Below are 18,204 nucleotides of genomic sequence, written 5' to 3'. Positions count from 1 at the left end.
AGTTTATTTACTAGCTCACTTTAATGTTTTCCTTTAATTCATTCTGTTTGACCTGTGCTTCTTATAGTTCGTGATACAAAACAAATATTTTATATGATAAATACCTCCCCCCATTTTTATTCATGTTCTAATACATATTTATTACATATGCCATAACACTCATGTTAAATATTATAACAATCTAGTAAATTTCTCTTGTATCTTCCATTTTCAAACTATGTATCAAACACGAATCCATGAATCCCATAAAGCTTTATCAGAATAATTCCTTGTGATTAATAATATTGAGCTCGAGCTTCTACACATATTTTGTACATTCACTAAGCTTAAATAGGAGTGCATTAATGATTATAGTCTACAGCATATTAATTATACAAAATTAAGTAATTCTTCCTTTAGTAATTATTTAATTAAGGTGCATAATACAGTATTAATTGAAATTTTATAGATGCCTCGAAAATGTTGCGTTCCGGGATGCAAGTCAAATTACTATCCAAATAAGCTTTAAATTTTTATATTTAGTGAAAATTATTCAATGATAAAAAACTGGAGAGTGTTTTTATTTTTATATGCAGTATGAAGTGATAAGTATATTAGATTTTAATTTGTTTAATAATATAGGTGTATTTACTATTTTGGAAAACATTATATATGCATGTATGTGTGTGTGTTTCAGCACGTATTTGTGAATGTCAAAATTTGAAGGAATTAGAGTAATCTGTACTGTATATTATGAAGTTACATCTAAAATAATGGCCTGAGATTTTGTATTCATTTTATATGAATGAAAAATGTGTACATCATATAATAAAGAAATGGAATGCGTTTATATTGCTGTGTTCTCAGATAACATATTTTTATCTTAAAATTATCTGATATAAACAATTATATGTAAATAATAAGAAAACTTATCTGAGAAGCATAACTTTCTGTTGAATGTCAATGTTTTGACTAAACCTGAAATATAAATTTTTGAAGCTTTCGAATTTCTGGGTAATGTTTTTTATATGAGAAAGCAAACACGTAGTTTGTTGTATTGCTTGGAAACAAGTGAAAATATTTAGTTATGATTTAATTTTGAATGCCAGTCACACTGCGGTTAAAAATTTGGTATAATATTCATTTTAACCGGTGTAGAACTATTTGATTTTGCAGTGTTTAATGCTATTAAACTGCACATAGTGTTAGGTAACAAAAATGCAGTATTGTAAAGAAATTGTAAAGAATGGTACTGATTAGCAAGCAAAAACTAATATTATTTGAGAAAGTCCCCTCAGATGGAATGCCATCGTCCAAGTGTAAAAGATTAGTACTCAGTTCTTCAGTATTTTTTTGTTAATAATGCTTATAGGAAGAGAAAAGTAGATTTGTTTCTCATATACTAGCGGGAAAAAAAGCACAACGCCTCAAGATCATTTTCGCTGACCGTCCCCGGCTGTGACATCCTCAAACATTAGCTTCGGTCTTCACTCATCAAGATGGCCTTGTCTGAGCCTATGTCTGAGCCTAGGTTTGGTGAAACTAAGCTGCAGGATGGAAACACGAGAAAGCAGTGACTATAATGTTTAATCCTGGCTGGAGTAGCTGTTTTCGGAAAAGTCCTGTCCAGACGTAAAATACGATTAAAATTAGAATCGTGGTTTCTCTTAGAGTAAAACTTAAGCAGGAATTTTAGCATGGTAAAGTGTACTGTTACTAGTATTTTTAATGTTAAAGTAGAGATTAGTTCAAATTTTAAATTAAGTGTTATTAAGTTCTTGTCTAAATGGACCTAGAAATATCTTTTCCATCACGATAATTCGTTTAAGGAAAGTCAGTAGTACCTAATAATTAGAAAACACAGAGCTATTTGTAGTGTTAACAGTAACCCAAACACTCACAAGTCAAACAAAAATGTGTCATATAATAACAGAAATCATCAGAAAACAGAACTTAAAATTTAAAAAAAAATCTAGAAGGTTTCAGATTTTAAATCATGTCGAAAGGGGCGTTTTTTTAACGTTTAGTGTGTTACCTTTATTTATTGAATATCATGTTCTACGTACACAAATTATAAATTTCACTTTAACAGCAATATCGCAAATTAATTTTAAAATGAGCATATATTTAGAATTTCCGAAACACAATCTCGCGCTGGAGAAATTTTTTTTTTTTTTTTTTTTGGTACCGTGTTGCTATTGCTCCCTGTGAAAACGTTTAGTTTGTTAATCAAAAATTCGTTGAAGTGTTACAAAATCTGAAATCGGTAATAAACCTAATTTCAAATTCAAATTAGGGCTTCCACATGCCCATATTCTGTGGAAGATTAGTTTATTCAAATTTTGAGGGTTGTAAGTAACGTTGTTTTATCACAATGAGAGAAACATACATACATTTATGCAGTTTCCCCATTATTTAATTTCTTTAAATATAAGACAGGGCGACAATATAGGGTGGCAACGATTTGAAAAGTGATACAGCCTTTAAAGTTTTCGACGCAAAACGCCAAAATGAAATTAATACTCCTTCCGGGCAAATTGCCCATTTGGACTAACAATGGTTAATATGTTGGTAATCTTGTAGAGACATTAGGTATTTTTTGAAGCAGGCAAGATGATATATTTAGCAACTGCCTTGGCCGGGAATCGAACCACGGACCTCTGAAATACCAGCTTAGCGTGCAGACCACTACACCACGAAGGCACTCGAAGAAGGCGGGAGAAGTACCTTATAACCTGCTAGCTTAATTTATCAGTTCAGCTTGCAGACTACTACACCACGAAAGCACGCTAAGAAGGCAGGTGAAATACCTTATATACTCCCCCTTTTAAAGAGAGACTGGGGTTGTAGGGGGCCCAGTTGCGAAATCCTGGGTGTGGAGAATCATCATCGAACACACTTTTAGTGCGGGTGCCAATGTAGAGACGTTAGGTATTTTTGGAAGCAGGCAAGATGAAAAATTTAGCAACCGCCTTCACCGGGAATCGAGCCACGGACCTCTGAAATACCAGCTTAGCGTGCAGACCACTACACCACGAAGGCACTCTAAGAAGGCGGGAGAAATACCTTATAACCTGCTTGCTCAATTTATCAGTTCGTAATTATTTTGTGCTATGAAAATATTAGATTTAAATATGAATGTATTTTTATTTACCGAAGGAGTTTGTTTTTCGTATTTAGGGACTCAATCTTCTGGCACGAAGAGATCAGGTAAGGTGACATGTTCGGTTACTTTGAACGTAGTACATATTTTGGAATGTATTCGTTATATTGCATCTGCAATCTTCACATGATGTGTTTTTGTCTTGATTTATCACCTGATTTTCTCAGAAGCTGTCAATATATCTTTTGTCTAACACATATGTTTTTTTGTTTCTGCGTGTATTATAAACTTTATCTCAGAACTGCATAAAGGAAATGAGTATTTTAAGTATTCCGTTATTAAGTACTGCCATAAATATAGAAGATGCATACGGTTTGAAGTCTCTGCGATTATTAAGTGTACTAAAATTTGTTATCGAAATATTTGATGACATGGAAACAACTCTGTAATATCGTTTAATTTTTTTTTGTTTAATTATTGCACATTTTATATACATTGTGGGCTTATAAACACTTTGCCACAGGAAATTTTATTTCATGCTTCATTAAGGATAACTCTCACCCATCGGCACTCACAATAATCGCAAACAAAGAGATTAGAGAACGCAGGTCAAATTAGCAGAGTACGTGGTTTTAGCGCACTTGAGGAACTAAATGGTGCAACCCAATTGTCTACCTTCGTATGAAAGTTTCGAATCAAACAAAGACTAACAATAATCCTATGCTGGAAAATAACAATTATTTTTTTAATTTAGAATTTCCTTCAAATATGTTCCAATTAATAAAAATGTTATGTCTTGTAAAAAAAATTAATTGCGCTTGCGTAATAAATTTCTTCCACGTAAAAAAAGAAGAGGTTGTTTTAAGCATCCATAACAGAAAGGAAGTATAATTTATCAGTATAGTTAGATATTAGTTTTCTGTTGAATTCCTTTGAAAAATATTGGTAAATTTAATAGAACACTTTATTCAAATTGAAATGATGAAAATTAGTTTTACAATGTTTGAATAACACTAAACCGTAAATTCAAAATAAGATTAGGCAGAATTATTCAATGAGAACAGTCTGAAAAACAGAAAATATGTATTGTGTTCTTTATCGATATTGGGACTTTTTTCCAGCCCAGGATATCTTCAGTTACAGACTTTCTCTAGTTAAAGGTGCAGGGGGCAAAGCAACGATATTCACGTGCAGCATGGTTACCGTACGAAGGCCCGCAGATATCCAGATCCGTACAGTTGAACACAGTTTCTTTGAAATAGATGCACTTCTTATCATCTGGGCAATCGCAACTGTAAAATATAACGCAAATGTTATTGAGAAAATGCTGAATGGTCAGTTTCTTATTACAAAAATAATATGCCAATAAAAATATTACGCATTGTTTCCATGAATGCCAGATTGACTCGTAGGGCTTTCTTTCTAAAAAATGGCACTGTTGCAGGTAGAGTTTACTTTGTTCGGCTTTTGCCGAGTGCAATATATCTGTGCATTTAACGAACCATTATAAAGCGAATGAAATACAGATATGCCTTTGATTGGGAAATCGTACTTTATGATATTTAGATAAAAATACAGGTTATTAAAAATAAAATTAAATCACTTGAAACAAAATTTGCAACATTTCTTTATATTTTAAATCTGACAAACCAAGACTATCAAGCCAGAGAATGTTTGTCAGAACTAAGTTTAAGGTATCGGACTACGTTCTACACCCAGATCTTGGAAAATAGTGCAAATAAATTTATTGTTACGAATTTTTTACATAGATAGATGATTTTAGTGCAGTTATATGCGATTCTGTATAACGTAAAGCGAAAAATCTAAAAACAGAAGTTATGTCGGAAAAGTAAGAAATAAGGGCAAGTCTATTTAGCATTGTTGTAAATAGGTATCTCGGTAATTTGGCGAGACATCACCAAGCTGACAACGTTTTTGGTGACTTATTTTGTCGCTAAATTCGGGGAATAATCGCCAAAGGTCGCCAAACTTGTCGAACATTTGGCGACATTTTTGTCCGGTACCTGTATCACTGAAATAAGTATTGTAAATGGATTGGATTATTCAATTATGGCAAAGCTCACGAAGGCTATCTGCCTAAAGGGAGGGATGCCTTCGTGGAGGACTTTCTAAGGGAAACTGGCTCGTACACACGTTACACATGGGGAAAACCACGAAAACGCCTATGCAGCCAGCTCGTTCGGGGGATTCGAACCTCGGACCGAACTACCAGTGTTCAGCGTCTTTTACCGCTCGGCCGCTGGTGGGCCTATTGTAAATGAATAAATGTAATTGATCATAGTGTTAGCTGTAACCGTAATTCGACCCTCTCATTGCTTTTTGGTAATTTCGAGAAGAAAAAAGTACCAGAAATATCTCGGCTTCCGGTTGAAAACTACATAGTGCTGGAGCATCTGGTATCAGTTGTTTAGTTATTGTTGTTGCGAGTTGTTAGTTCACCGTGAACTAAGATGTCTCCGGGTTGACATTTTCTTTAAATTAGCTTTGCATTTCCTTGTGTTTAACGTTCTTAGTAGTCAGAAATGTAACTACTTATTTTACTCTGTAATACTGTGAACACCGGCACGAGAATTTCTGCGGAAAATTCCAGAACTTTGACCTGTTTCTTTTGATTAAATAAAGTTGATTAACCTACCATCTGACCTTCGTGCATTAAATTTATTACCAGCCCGTACTCCTGGAATACTATTATTGGTGTTATTTAACAGAATACTATTCAAAATGATAAAGGCAGACGATAAACGTATTATTAAACTAAAATTTTATTATTATTATTTTTACAGTTTTGGTTAAAATATATTAAATTTCAGAATTACCAGATATCTTCCCACAAAAATATTTATCAATATTTTACTTTTATATTTTTCACTTATTAAGGTATAAGGCATTAAATAGACTAAAATCTAATGAATAAATTAAAATATCTATTAAATATAGCTCTTTGAGCACATTCACTAGCTATATTTTAAGAAATTTATCTCTTTTCGTTTACAAAATGACCTGAAACATTTTAGATATGTACACACACCTGAACGTTTAGTTCGTTCAACTGAAAGCATTCCAAAGAATATTTGTGGAAAGTTTCCCAAAATTACTATAGTAATTTTTTAAGTTACAGTGGTTTTCGTAACAGAAAAGTTGGAAAAAAATCAAGGTTTTTTAAAAATAGATTAATTGTAATGCAAACACAAACAGAAGAAAAAAAATGTTGCCAAGTATGAAAATTAAATTTCAAAACTAATCTTGTTCCCCAGCAATTAATAACAAATAGAAAGGTTCAAAATTATCTTTTGAACATCACCAAAAGTGTACAAATGAAAATTTCTCAGTTTAAAGTTATTTAGAATAGTCTGTATACCTTTAAACACCAGCTTCCGGCTTCTTAAGCAGAAACTTCCGGTTTACGGCCTAGAACAACTCTGCTTTTAACGATGGGAGAGATAAAATAAAAGTATGTTTGATAAGCTTAATGTATAGGCTTTAAATAAAGTATAAAAAAGCACTTTTGAAAAATTTCATCAAAATTGACGATTAGAACGCAGTCTGATACTTTATTATTAAATTATTACATGTCAGGTTCTCACTTTTCTTTAAAGCATTATCATCTACGATACTTATCAGATCAGAAGTTTTATTCCTCAGGATCTTCTTCGACTAGAAAGTCAATTATTGTTTACTTTGCCTGAGAGATAAATATATCTTACATTATTTACAATGAAAATCAATAAGTTTACGATGAAAATCAAGTATTCTATGTCTCAATAAAGATATTGACTCGACATCTAACTAATGATTAAAATTATCGGAAAACTAAGTTCATTTGTACTTTTTCGTCCAATAAAATTAAAACGAACATCCAGCGTCTAAAAATATGAAGGAGTATATATTTCTAGAGCTTCAAAAATCACCAGATTTTGTTTCCATGAGTTACGACTTCAGACGATACCAATTAGATAGTGGTTTTGTAAAGCTAAATGTTTTGAAAACTGATATATTACTAGGTCATAAGTGTAATATTTTCATTAAACTCACTTATCACACAGTGTGTGACGTAATGTGAAAATTTTAGTAAAGACTTACGATCCTTTAATTATGTCTATTACTCGTCCATCGAAGTTGTAGGGAACAATGGCGCATGGCATAGACAAACAAATAACACCGGTATTCTTCTGTAACATGAAATCAAAATATAACATATTATATTGCATTATATATATATATATATATATATTATTTTAAATAATACATATAAAGTAAAATATAGTATTTAATTCTTAGGACTGCAAGTTTAGAAATGCGCTAATAAGCATTAATTATAAATTCTAATGGTTGAATACTAATGCAATCTAGGATTTATTCCTTCAGTCAGTACAGAATGGGCATAGAGAAACTCCTGTCCTGTATTCGATGATATTTTTGTTGAATATGATGCACCGTACTCATGTAAACCGCATTCATTTAAAATTCCCACAAGTGCTGAAAGACTTGCCAAATCAAAGAAGTTGTCAACCCTGTTGTCAACCATGAACCATGTCCATAGATGGTCCATGTTGTCAACCATGAACTTGCTATGGAAAATGTAAACAATTTCAAAAACTTTAGAACGGTATTATTCATCTACTTAATAATTTGTGTGTGTGGAAAGAATATTCTGAACCTGAATGCAAGCAGTTTCTCTGAAAAGGCTTGATTTGGTTTGGTCTATACGTTTACAGCAAAGCATTCTAGGGCTATCTTCCTAAGATGAGGGATGCCTTCGCTGAGCACTTTCTAAAGGAAATTGGTTCGTAATACATTACAGAGGGGGTAAATGATGAAAACCCCATGCAGCCAGCCCGTTTGCCGGGATTGGAACCTCGGACCGAGCTATTAGTGTTCAACGAATTTATCGCCCTGCCGTTAGTGGGCATTTTTTAAAATGTTCTTTTTTCTCCATAAAGCCGTCTCTCCTTTTAAACAAATATTAATCGCATGCTTTATAATAATCCAAATAATCCCATCAAAAATTGAATGCTGCTAAGATGACGCAGGGAACGAAAGAAGTTGATACTTAATGGAAAAATGGTGGTCAGTTTGGCTTCGGAAAAATTTTGAGAGTTGGCCTAAACAGTGGGTTAGAGGGTTACCAAATGTAGACAGTGCGGAAATACAAAGAGAGCAGAGAAAAAATTCTGTCAAATATTTTGTAGTTCAGTTGGAATTAGTTGAGCAGCTTTTGAATAAATTTTCAGTTTGGAGCAAGTTCCATAGAGTTGTCGCTTGGTGTTTAAGGTTTATAAGAAGTGTGAGGGAGAATAGGACTTTAACTCCCTTCTTAGAAACAAGTGAACTAAAAGAAGCGCATGATATTATAATCAAACCAGTCCTAAAAACTGAGTATAAAAAGGAAATATCTACTTTAGAGAAATCGAGAGCGTTAAAGAAAAGTTCTTTAATTTTTTTTAAATCCGTTTAGACAACAGTGGCATACTACGTGTCGGAGAGGACGTTTAAGAAATGCCAGCTTACCAGAGTCTGGGAAACATCAAATAGTATTGCCTAAGAATCATCCTGTTACAAAATTATTAGTGAGATTTTATCATCTTAATTATATGCATGATGGAGTACAATTAGTTAACTCTGCGATGAAACAAAAGTATTGGATTACAGGAACAAAACCTGCAATACACAGAGAAATAAGAAGTGCGTTTATCTGTGCTAGATTTTGCTCTGAGTTTTCGAAACAAATGATGGCTGACCTATCTTCTGCGAGAGTGAATACCGGAAGACCATTTCATAACTGACTTTTCAGGACCATTCTTGATCAGCCCTAGACGTGATTCTTGATCAGCCGTAGACGGGGTAATAGAGGAGTTAAACCACTGAAAGTATACGTGTGTGTGTTTGTATGCTTTGCAACGAAAGCTGTCCATTTAGAACTTGTTAGTGATCTTATTGCTCAGGTATGTATTGCAGCTCTGGTTCATCGGAAGACGAGGAAAGCCAGCTGAAATATTCAGTGATTGTGGAACGAACTTTATCGGTGCAAAAAATTACTTAAAAACGTGTACGATAGAGGCACTTGGTACTTACTTGATCAACGAAGGCGTTAAATGGATAATGAATGTTCCATCAGCACCTCATTTCGGAGGCCTGTGGGAGGCTGCCGTTAAATCGATGAAGTTCCACATGAGACGAGCTAAAAGATCGCAGATCCTCTCACAAAAAGAATTTTTAACGTGTCTAGTGGAGAATACTTGACTCAGAAGCAGCCACTAAAGGACGAGAGTTAAGTTGAAGCCATATTTAACTCTCGTGGCTGCTTCTGAGGACCCAAATGATTTTCTGTCATTACACCGGGTCACTTTATTATCGGGTCCGAATTAAAAGGTTTTCCTGAGCCTGATGTTACAAATGAGAAAATTCCCATCCGTGAACGGTGGAAATTAATCACACAAATTTCCCAAACGTTTTGGAAATCGTGGTCAAAAGACTACTTGACTCAGTTGCAAGTGCGCAACAAGTGGAAACTTTCCAGTGCCGATTTACGTGTGAATGACTTGGTGCTATTGATTATTCCTTGATGGATGAGAACTGGCCGCCAACTTAAGTGGAAGATGGCAAAAGTAATTTGCACTTACAAGGAAACTGACCAAAGAGTAAGGTCAGTCAAAAACCGCGTCAGGTTAAATGAAAAGACCAATACATAAACTGGTCAGACTTCCTATAAATGACTGATTGATTTATTTATTTCATGTTTTATAATTATATTTACAGTTTGTTCAATTTTTATGTGCTGCATTATATTTCAGTTTATTTTTCTAGTTGAGCTGATGACGGGGTCATGGGGCCTAGTGTGTTCCGCCATCCATTGCTTGCTATTCGTAAAAAGCTAAAAATAATTTATTTCTACTTTTAAATGAATGAAGTTTTCTGTGATTGTGTTTCAGAGATGGGGTAACACGAGATTATTTTTATTGTAATTGTGTTCTAAAGATGTAATAAATGTGCTGTGTTTCCAGTTTGTAAGTTGGAGAAAAAGTAAATATTTATGATATTTATTGTGTAGAGTTTTGATTTCCAGCCCATTCCACAAAGAGGTGAACATAACACTCATACTTGTAAATAACTATATATATTAAAAGCAACCTTTATTAAGTATACAAAAAGTAAAAGATAAACAGAATTATTAAATTAAATAAATTTAATACGAGTATGATACGGCAAGATAAAATACAGTCATGTAAAGAAAAATATGTCTTGACGGCGAAACAGCGAAACGACCACGGTGAAATGGCGACGCCGAAAAAAGCTCTAGACCCATTTCTAACTGGACATGTTACCAGGTGTACCATGAGGAAATGCATTACGGAAGACAAAAATATCTTATTCCCCATAAAGGTTGATTGAGGAGGAAGGAGACCCAGTCGCCAAATGCAGTTGGCGACGAATTACCATTTTAGTCGAGGGGGAGCCTTATAAAGCTATCAGGTGTTTTGAAGCGAAAAACAGGAAAAGTTAGGTATACTCTGGCCGTGATTCCAACCACGGATCTTCTGAGTAGCCAGCCGGATGCCTTATCATTTACAGCGCGGAAGTTCAAAATTCCTTATAAAACTTAAACGAGTGCTCGCCACCAACGTTTAGTCAAACTCTACATTTCCTACTGCATTCATCATCGTAACAGCAGTGATTTTATATACTGCTGAACTAAATTTCATCTACTGCAGCTGGCAATAAATTTTCTACTTTGGAAACCAAAGAAACTCTTCATTTTTTATTATTATTTCAGTATTTCGATTCCTAAGATTCTTTATCAAGAGGCTGAAATTTTTAAAAAAATAAATAAAATAAAAAAAAAAGGTTTCTTTCAGAAAAATCGTTTTTGGAAAGGATTAAAAAATCTAAATGAATATCCTCACAACACTTCGCTTCTTGAAGGCAACACAGAATACAGCTGTATGAAAAAAATAATAAATTATTTCTATTGAGTTAATGTCCACTCCGAACTGTGAAATATACTGAAGACTGATAAATATTTAACAAATCAAGACGAAAATCTTAATGAAGAAGAGGAAATGTTTCTCAAAATTTCTCAGAAATTTAAATTCCAGGAAAAACACATTTTTAATGCTTTTATTACAGATGGCAGTGACTTGGAGTTTGAAGAACTTTGTTACTATTATATGAGTAATACTCATTTATCATTCTGCAAATCTGTTTGAAAAGTCTCGAGTTTTCTTCATTTTAATATGAAATATGTATTGCTAATGAGGTTGATTTCTCTGTGCCATTTTATAAAATGGTAATATAAAGTGCGAAATGTAGCTTAAAACAACTTTTAGAATTAAATCCGTAATTTAAATGTCATACATCGGTAAATTTAAATTGCAGTAAAATAAGGTAATATACTCACGGGGAACTGGAGGTGTGAAAGATAGTTTGCTTCCTTCCGTGAATGTACCAACATGCACAAAAATAGCGGTAGCGCCAGAATCAAAATCTTCTTCATCATAAGAATTCTAAAAGTATAACAGATAACGAAAATTATCATGCGTAATTCGTATTTATATGTTTAAAAGAGTTGACGTTTGAATTAGAAGCACATGGCATATGGCATATGGCATATGGGTTGGTAGTACAGAAAAATTTTGAAATATCTGGCAAAACTAGAAAAGAGGATTGAAACAAACAGATTTTTTAATAGCACGTGTATGCGAAAATGGCACAATGAAATGATTCTTCATTTCCCATGAAGATTTCGAACATCACTAAACGAAAGCAGAGGTAGTAGACATGTATTTTATCTTCGGATAGAAACAGAGCAGCTCCTCAAAAGGGGTACTTAGGCAATGTTTCCTCTATTTCCTTTGATTAGATTCTTCATTTTAGCTACAACTCTAGAGACAAAATGTACATCGATGAGTTGGAAGCTACCGTTATAACTAAAATATCGTATTAGAGACTCTGTAAATGGAGTTCAGACTGACAGGAAAATCTTAGGTTTTGAAACTTTGAATCTCTAAGTTGAGTAACTATAACGAACCTTTCAGTTTCCCTGTTTGTTTTATTCTTATAAATAAATATGATGAGTATGAAGAAATAAATACACAGCCTGACACAGAAAAAGGCCGTACCATAAAAGAATAATTGGAAAACTTATCTTTATACTTCGAAAGATAACTAAGAGCCTAACGAATGATTTTATTTTCAGACTCGCAGACATCCGAAAAATGTTGCTGCTTTAGTTTGAAGTAATACTTTATTCAACACGCCATTGCATAGAACAACATGTCCTATGGCACCGTGCTCCATACTTTATTCATGTGACTCCAGTTTAGCTGAGCTTTATTGAAGAGGAGTGGTACTCAACCGACATCCATTCATTTTCCCCAAATATTAGACTGCCAAGAGATCAGGGATCTCTTGGCAATCGAATCGGCATGGAAGCAGCAATTTCACACCTTGCAGTGGATTTATGGTGCGCCAAGTGTGTTATCAGGAGTTATCGGACCAGGCATCGGTCGAAAATGATATAAGCATCCAACCAGAGCAACGCAGCCTCTCCACGATCACACAATGGTCTTCAGCCGTAAAGCAATATTCCCTGCTCAATATTGCACTATCCAATTCGGCATTTTACGTAACTCTAATGCGACATCATTGTAGATGTTCATGACAATGGCTCGCAGTGACTGTGTGCCTTCTTAAAGGAAGCTAGACACCAAATCTACATTAGCCAATCATAACCAAACTACTGGCGTTAATATTAGATTAGTAGAAACATAATGTACGCCTCGAAAAATGTTTCCAGTTATTGATGATGGATCGCCACGTCTTATGCGGCGCTCTGTCGCCCATTCCTGAGAGAACGTCAATTGCTCTAAATATTATCTCTATATAAAAAATTGTATTTACATTTAATAAATTACTCGTCTATAAAACCATATAGCGTCCTCGAACTCTCATAGCAAAAACCACTTACTAAAATACAAAATTCTACAATTTCTATGATAAATTTAATTTTGACTACAACTGTGATTTTAGCAATCACCTTCCTCTTGCTATGGTATAATTTAATTTACATTAGTACATTTTTCTTGTTTATATTCTCCCCCCTATTAGTTTTTTTATTGGTTATGAATAAGTTTTCCCTACCATATTTTCTGAACTCCTCTTCTGTTAAATGCAATTATATGATGCACTTCTTCGACAAACCGCGTTAACTTCTATCTTGAACAATTTTTCTCTTTTGCCAATCATTGAGCGAAACTCACGTTCTTCGTCTTCGTCGTCATCACATATAACGATGTTTTCCGGTAAACGAACTTCTCCTTGCCTTGCTATTGGTGCGTTTCTAGCCGAAACATGTTTTCCCGAAAACCGATATCTCGGCTAACTACGAGTGAAATTTTACAATCGAGATGAAAATGTTTCACTTATGTATCCCTCATTGCTTTACCACAAAGAAATAATTTCTGCCAATCAGGTATCCTGAAAATGAAATTTCCCAGAAATGTTGAGGTTAGTTGGTAGATATGATAGCCGTTTCAAGGTGTTTTTAACTTTTTTTTTTTTTTTTTCTGATTGTAAACTTTCAGTATTCATATGTAATCTATTAAAAGCCAGAAAATTACCTTCTTCTATTATTACGGGATGCGCAACCGCGGATGAGCCAGAATCGTTGACCATCTCCTTGCTCTAGATCATCTACCACGCTACACATTTACCCGTACACATATTGTCGAGAAATTTGACCAATAATCGTGACGTCAACCTACTTATCCTCTGCGATATGGCGCAAAGGCCGACCAGCAGTACGAAGGCATAATATTAAGCTAATCGTAAACACATCTGGTTGCCTCTGTTAAGAAAGACAATGTACTTTTCGTTCACTAACTTCGAAAAGAGCCTAAAATCTCGCATATTATAGACGTGACGCAGCGTAAATTGGTGGCTTCGCGTGTTTGATGCTTATATCTTATGTGCTATTGTCTGATTAGTTTGCATATATGACTATTTTCATAACTTGCACATGTGTACAATTACAGACATTTATAAGGCAACGAGTTTGCTTTTGTATCGTCAACTTTTTTTTCCTGTCAAGCAGTGTAAGTTCAGATCTGTGAAGTGGGGGAAATTGAATAGGGTATAAAGGACATAAAGCAAAACAAATATTTTGCAGCTGCCAGAAATAAAATATTTTTATCTCCCCGCGCTAGTGTGTTGTCATCTGAAAAATGTAAATATATTTAATTTCTTTTTTTCAGATTTAATATATTTGTTATAGAATAAGGAAAATAAAAGCGATTTAAAAACAAGAAATCTTCGTCTCTTTTATTATCAGTTACTTGTTGGACTCGTGAAATGGCACTACCAGGACACGTTAAATTCATTATTGTTTCTTCCTTTTTATAATAACTATTTTAGGTACCTGGCAGGGCAAGCAACTAACCTTTTAAATTTTAGGGTTAGTAATCGAAAGAAAGTTTCGTTAACTCCATTCCTGCTGACACATTTTAAGTTGTACAGTTTCTGTAAAAACTTGCATAGATATTCAGGTTAACTGTTGAAACAGAAACCGAAAACAAATGGTTGTTTATTAATTTCAGGATATTTATTATTAACTTAGGTATTAGTTTCAGGATATTTATTATTAACTTATGTATTAATTTCAGGATATTTATTATTAACTTGGGTATTAATTTAAGGATATTTATTATTAACTTAGGTATTAATTTAAAGCTATTTATTATTAACTTAGGTATTAGTTTCAGCACCAGTGAAACGCTCTCTTTTCAGGCAAGGAACTAATGAAGTGGCTTCTCACCCTTTCCATTCCATTCCGTTCTTCTCACATCGTGACAAAGTGTCATTCCTCTCTCAAAAGTGTCTACCCTAGTGGTGCATTCTAATTAATGTATGAAACTTATAATAGCTTAGGTTACTTTAGGTTATTTTAATTACAGTAAAGCCTCGAGAGCTATCTGTCTTAAGGGGAAGGACGCCTTCGTGGAGGACTTTCACTTTCTAAGGGAAACTGGCTCGTATACACGTTACACATGGGGAAAACCACGAACGTCCATGCAGCCAGCCCGTTCGCGGGATTCGAACCTCGGACCGAACTACCAGTGTTCAGCGACGTTACCGCTCGGCCGCTGGTGGGCCCCTAAAAGAAAGGGCGACTTATTATATTTATGTATAGCGTTGTTCTAACAGAAGTATTTAGGCACAAAACCGGATTTTTTCTGATATGACATACCAATTTTCTTGCATATTTCGACTTTATGACTCAAACTTTGCAAACTGACACGTTTTACAAAATCGCATGAGTAGTTTTTAAAAAAGTACCTCCAAGCAAGCAGTGAAAACGCTATCTCCTATTTTTTTTAAATTTAGTTAAGATTTTTTTATAATATAAAAGAAATAGAAGTGTGTTTCGAAGGCTTCTAAGATGAGTTTTTCGCAGAACTATAAAAACCGAAATTTGAGAATTAAATACTCTAATAATGTAGACAAGCTGAGAAAAACGGAAAATGTAGCTAAGTCCCGATTAATTGAGGTAGTATTAGGCAACCATTTGCATAATTAGTTCAAATCTCGATTAATTTTGAGTTAACGGTTAAAGCAAAATCTTGTTTAACAGTTTAAAAAGTCATTAGAAAGAGTAATAAGTCAAATAATCATATTTAGCCGAAAAATGCTATCAACAATTTACCTGAGTTTTCAATATATTTAATCTAAAGAACAAATTTATTAATTAATGTAATTTGATGATTTTTGATAGTAACTTTTCCACCTAGCCTAAGTAATCATATATATATATATGATTACTTATTATGTTTAAAATTAAAATGAATGAATTCAGTATTTCGTTATATTTTTTTCTTCCCTTGAAATTTCTGCGGTTATGAATTCTTTCGAACATTAAACAAAACGCAAAAATTACATTAAATATACAGTACATTAAGAAAGATAAAAATACACTGCGTATTCGGTATAAAGTAATTTTTTATGATAAAGGAAAATTTTAAGATGTTAATACAAGGAAAATATCTCACTTAATGCAAAGGTCTACGGATTTTCTTTCTTGAATTTGGTACCGGAGTTCTTGTTAAGCCACTTGTTGTTAATAATAAGTACACGTCGATGAGTTCACCGAATATTACGTTAATTGTTGCAATGGTACAGTATACACATCATACTTGACATGCTCCAATAAGAAACAAACACGAGGTACAATATCAGATGATTTTGTTAGCCATTTTCAAAATGACACATCTTTTAACATTAGCACAGGCACACCAGCTGTGAGGCAGGTGTTCCTTTGTTTTTGGTTAAAAGATATTAAAGTAACTAATTTTGACATTTCTTTACCCCCATTGAAATTTTCCGTGATCTTCCATTACATAATGTTTCGTTATTCCAGATGTCAACCTAATTTCATTTTTGTTAATTGCTTCATATTTTTTAGAAGTGTGAACCTGTTCTTTTTATCTAGTTTTGTATTTTTATTTTATAAAGTAGTTACTGTTTTTGGAAGAACTTTTACCCTATAGTTTATAAGGTATTCCTCCCACCTTCTTGGTATGCCTTCGTGGTGTGGTGGTCTGCACGCTGTGCGCGTACTCCAGAGGTCCATGGTTCGATTCCTGGTGAAAGCGGTTGCTCATTTTTCGCTTCCCCTGCTTCCGAAAAAGTCCTAATGTCTCTAGAGTGGCGCCCGAACTAAAAGAGTGTTGGATGATGATACTCCTCACCCAGGATTTGGCGATTGGGTTCCCTAAAACCACAGTCGTCCTTTAAAAGGGGAGTATATAAGGTATTTCTCCAGCCTTCTTGGCATGTCTTCGTGGTGTGGTGATCTGTACGCTGGACGCGTGTTCCAGAGTTCCGCGGTTCGCTTCCCGGCGAAGCGGTTGCTCATTTTTCACTTCTGCTGCTTCCAAATAAGTTCCAATGTCTCTAGAAGTTATATTTCGGAAAATAAATTATCAGATAGCCAGACGAGATGAAATTCGCAAACAAATTGGAATTTATGACGATACTAATTCTTCCCGATGACGATACTTATGACGATACTTAAACTTTCCGGCATGGTTCCGCTACGTAGACGATACTTGTACCCTGTTTGGAGGTATTAAAGATGATTTAAGTAAAGTTCTTTCAAAAGTGAATTCTATTGATCCTGCTATTCAGTTCACTTTTGAACTTGAGACTTGCAATTCTCTTCCGTTTTTCGACATTCTGGTCACACGTAACACATTCAACTTCAGTACTACGGTTTACAGTAAACCTTCATCGGTTTGCCTTCCACCACACTTTAAATCATGTCATCCGACTAAACAAAAGTTAGCTTCATTTTATTCCTATGTTTCCCGTGCTCTTCAAGTTTGCTCTTCCAAACTAGCCCTTAATGAAGAACAAATTATTTAAAAGCAATAGCTATTGACAGGGGCTTTTCACCCAACATTATTAATCAAGCAGTTAAAAAATTCTCATCTGAACACACTAAAAGGCACACTCTTATTTTAGGAGATTATAAAAATTCTGTTGTCATTCCCTTCTTTCCATCAATTAGCTATAAAGTTGGACATATTTTGCAAAAATTTAACTTTCGGGTTGTTTATTCTCCCATCAATAAAATTCCGAGTTCCATACTTCAAGGACCCCATTCCGGATATGAATTCTTGGGTTATTTATAGGATTCCTTGCCAGTGTGGTTTAATTTACATTGGCCAAACTAAGAGAGCCTTAAAATTTCGTGTCAAGGAACATGAGGCATATGTTAGAAAGAAAGAAACACAGAAGTCTTCTGTTGCTCAACATTGTTGGTCGAAAATCACACTTTCAATTTTTCTGCTGCCAAAATTATTCAGAAAACATCTTCCATTGGGGAACTGGATTTTCTAGAGGCATTTCACATTCAAAAAAATCTTTCTGTTCTAGTTAACGATCCTAATTCCAATCCATCTTTGCCTTTGGCCTTTAAAGAAATTATGTTTTAGTTCTGGTTTCACCAACAGATCGCGCCACTTGCTTATTCTTGTCCAGGCTTTCTTATCTTATCTAATCACTATTTCCTATCTTGTTCATTTGCGGTTTTGCAGCTGAGGATGGTG

The 18,204-nt window shown here is 34.2% G+C and overlaps 1 protein-coding gene across 1 annotated transcript; it reads right to left on the bottom strand.

Moving 5' to 3' along the window:
• Nucleotides 1-4,040: 4,040 nt before the first annotated feature.
• On the bottom strand, nt 4,041-16,283 carry LOC118203500 (uncharacterized). Its single transcript, XM_085826122.1, has 4 exons — nt 16,144-16,283; nt 11,499-11,604; nt 7,184-7,272; nt 4,041-4,374 (listed from the first exon to the last, which is right to left on the bottom strand). Exons 2-4 carry the CDS (start codon nt 11,595-11,597, stop codon nt 4,233-4,235), a joined length of 330 nt encoding a protein of 109 aa, XP_085682248.1. The 5' UTR covers nt 11,598-11,604; nt 16,144-16,283; the 3' UTR covers nt 4,041-4,232.
• Nucleotides 16,284-18,204: the final 1,921 nt, after the last annotated feature.

The sequence above is a fragment of the Stegodyphus dumicola genome, chromosome 10 (assembly GCF_044657685.1).
Source record: "Stegodyphus dumicola isolate Sdum_Otavi_A_Nest chromosome 10, ASM4465768v1".
Classification (NCBI taxonomy): domain Eukaryota; kingdom Metazoa; phylum Arthropoda; class Arachnida; order Araneae; family Eresidae; genus Stegodyphus; species Stegodyphus dumicola.
Note: the sequence above shows the minus strand (reverse complement) of the source record. Positions and strands in the feature narration are given on the sequence as shown.

Coding starts and splice junctions, on each gene's coding strand:
- LOC118203500 (XM_085826122.1), bottom strand. CDS start 11,597: ATGATGAAGAAGATTTTGATTCTGGCGCTACCGCTATTTTTGTGCATG. Junction 7,273..11,498: donor TTTCACACCTCCAGTTCCCC/GTGAGTATATTA, acceptor TTCATGTTACAG/AAGAATACCGGTGTTATTTG. Junction 4,375..7,183: donor ATAGACATAATTAAAGGATC/GTAAGTCTTTAC, acceptor TATATTTTACAG/TTGCGATTGCCCAGATGATA.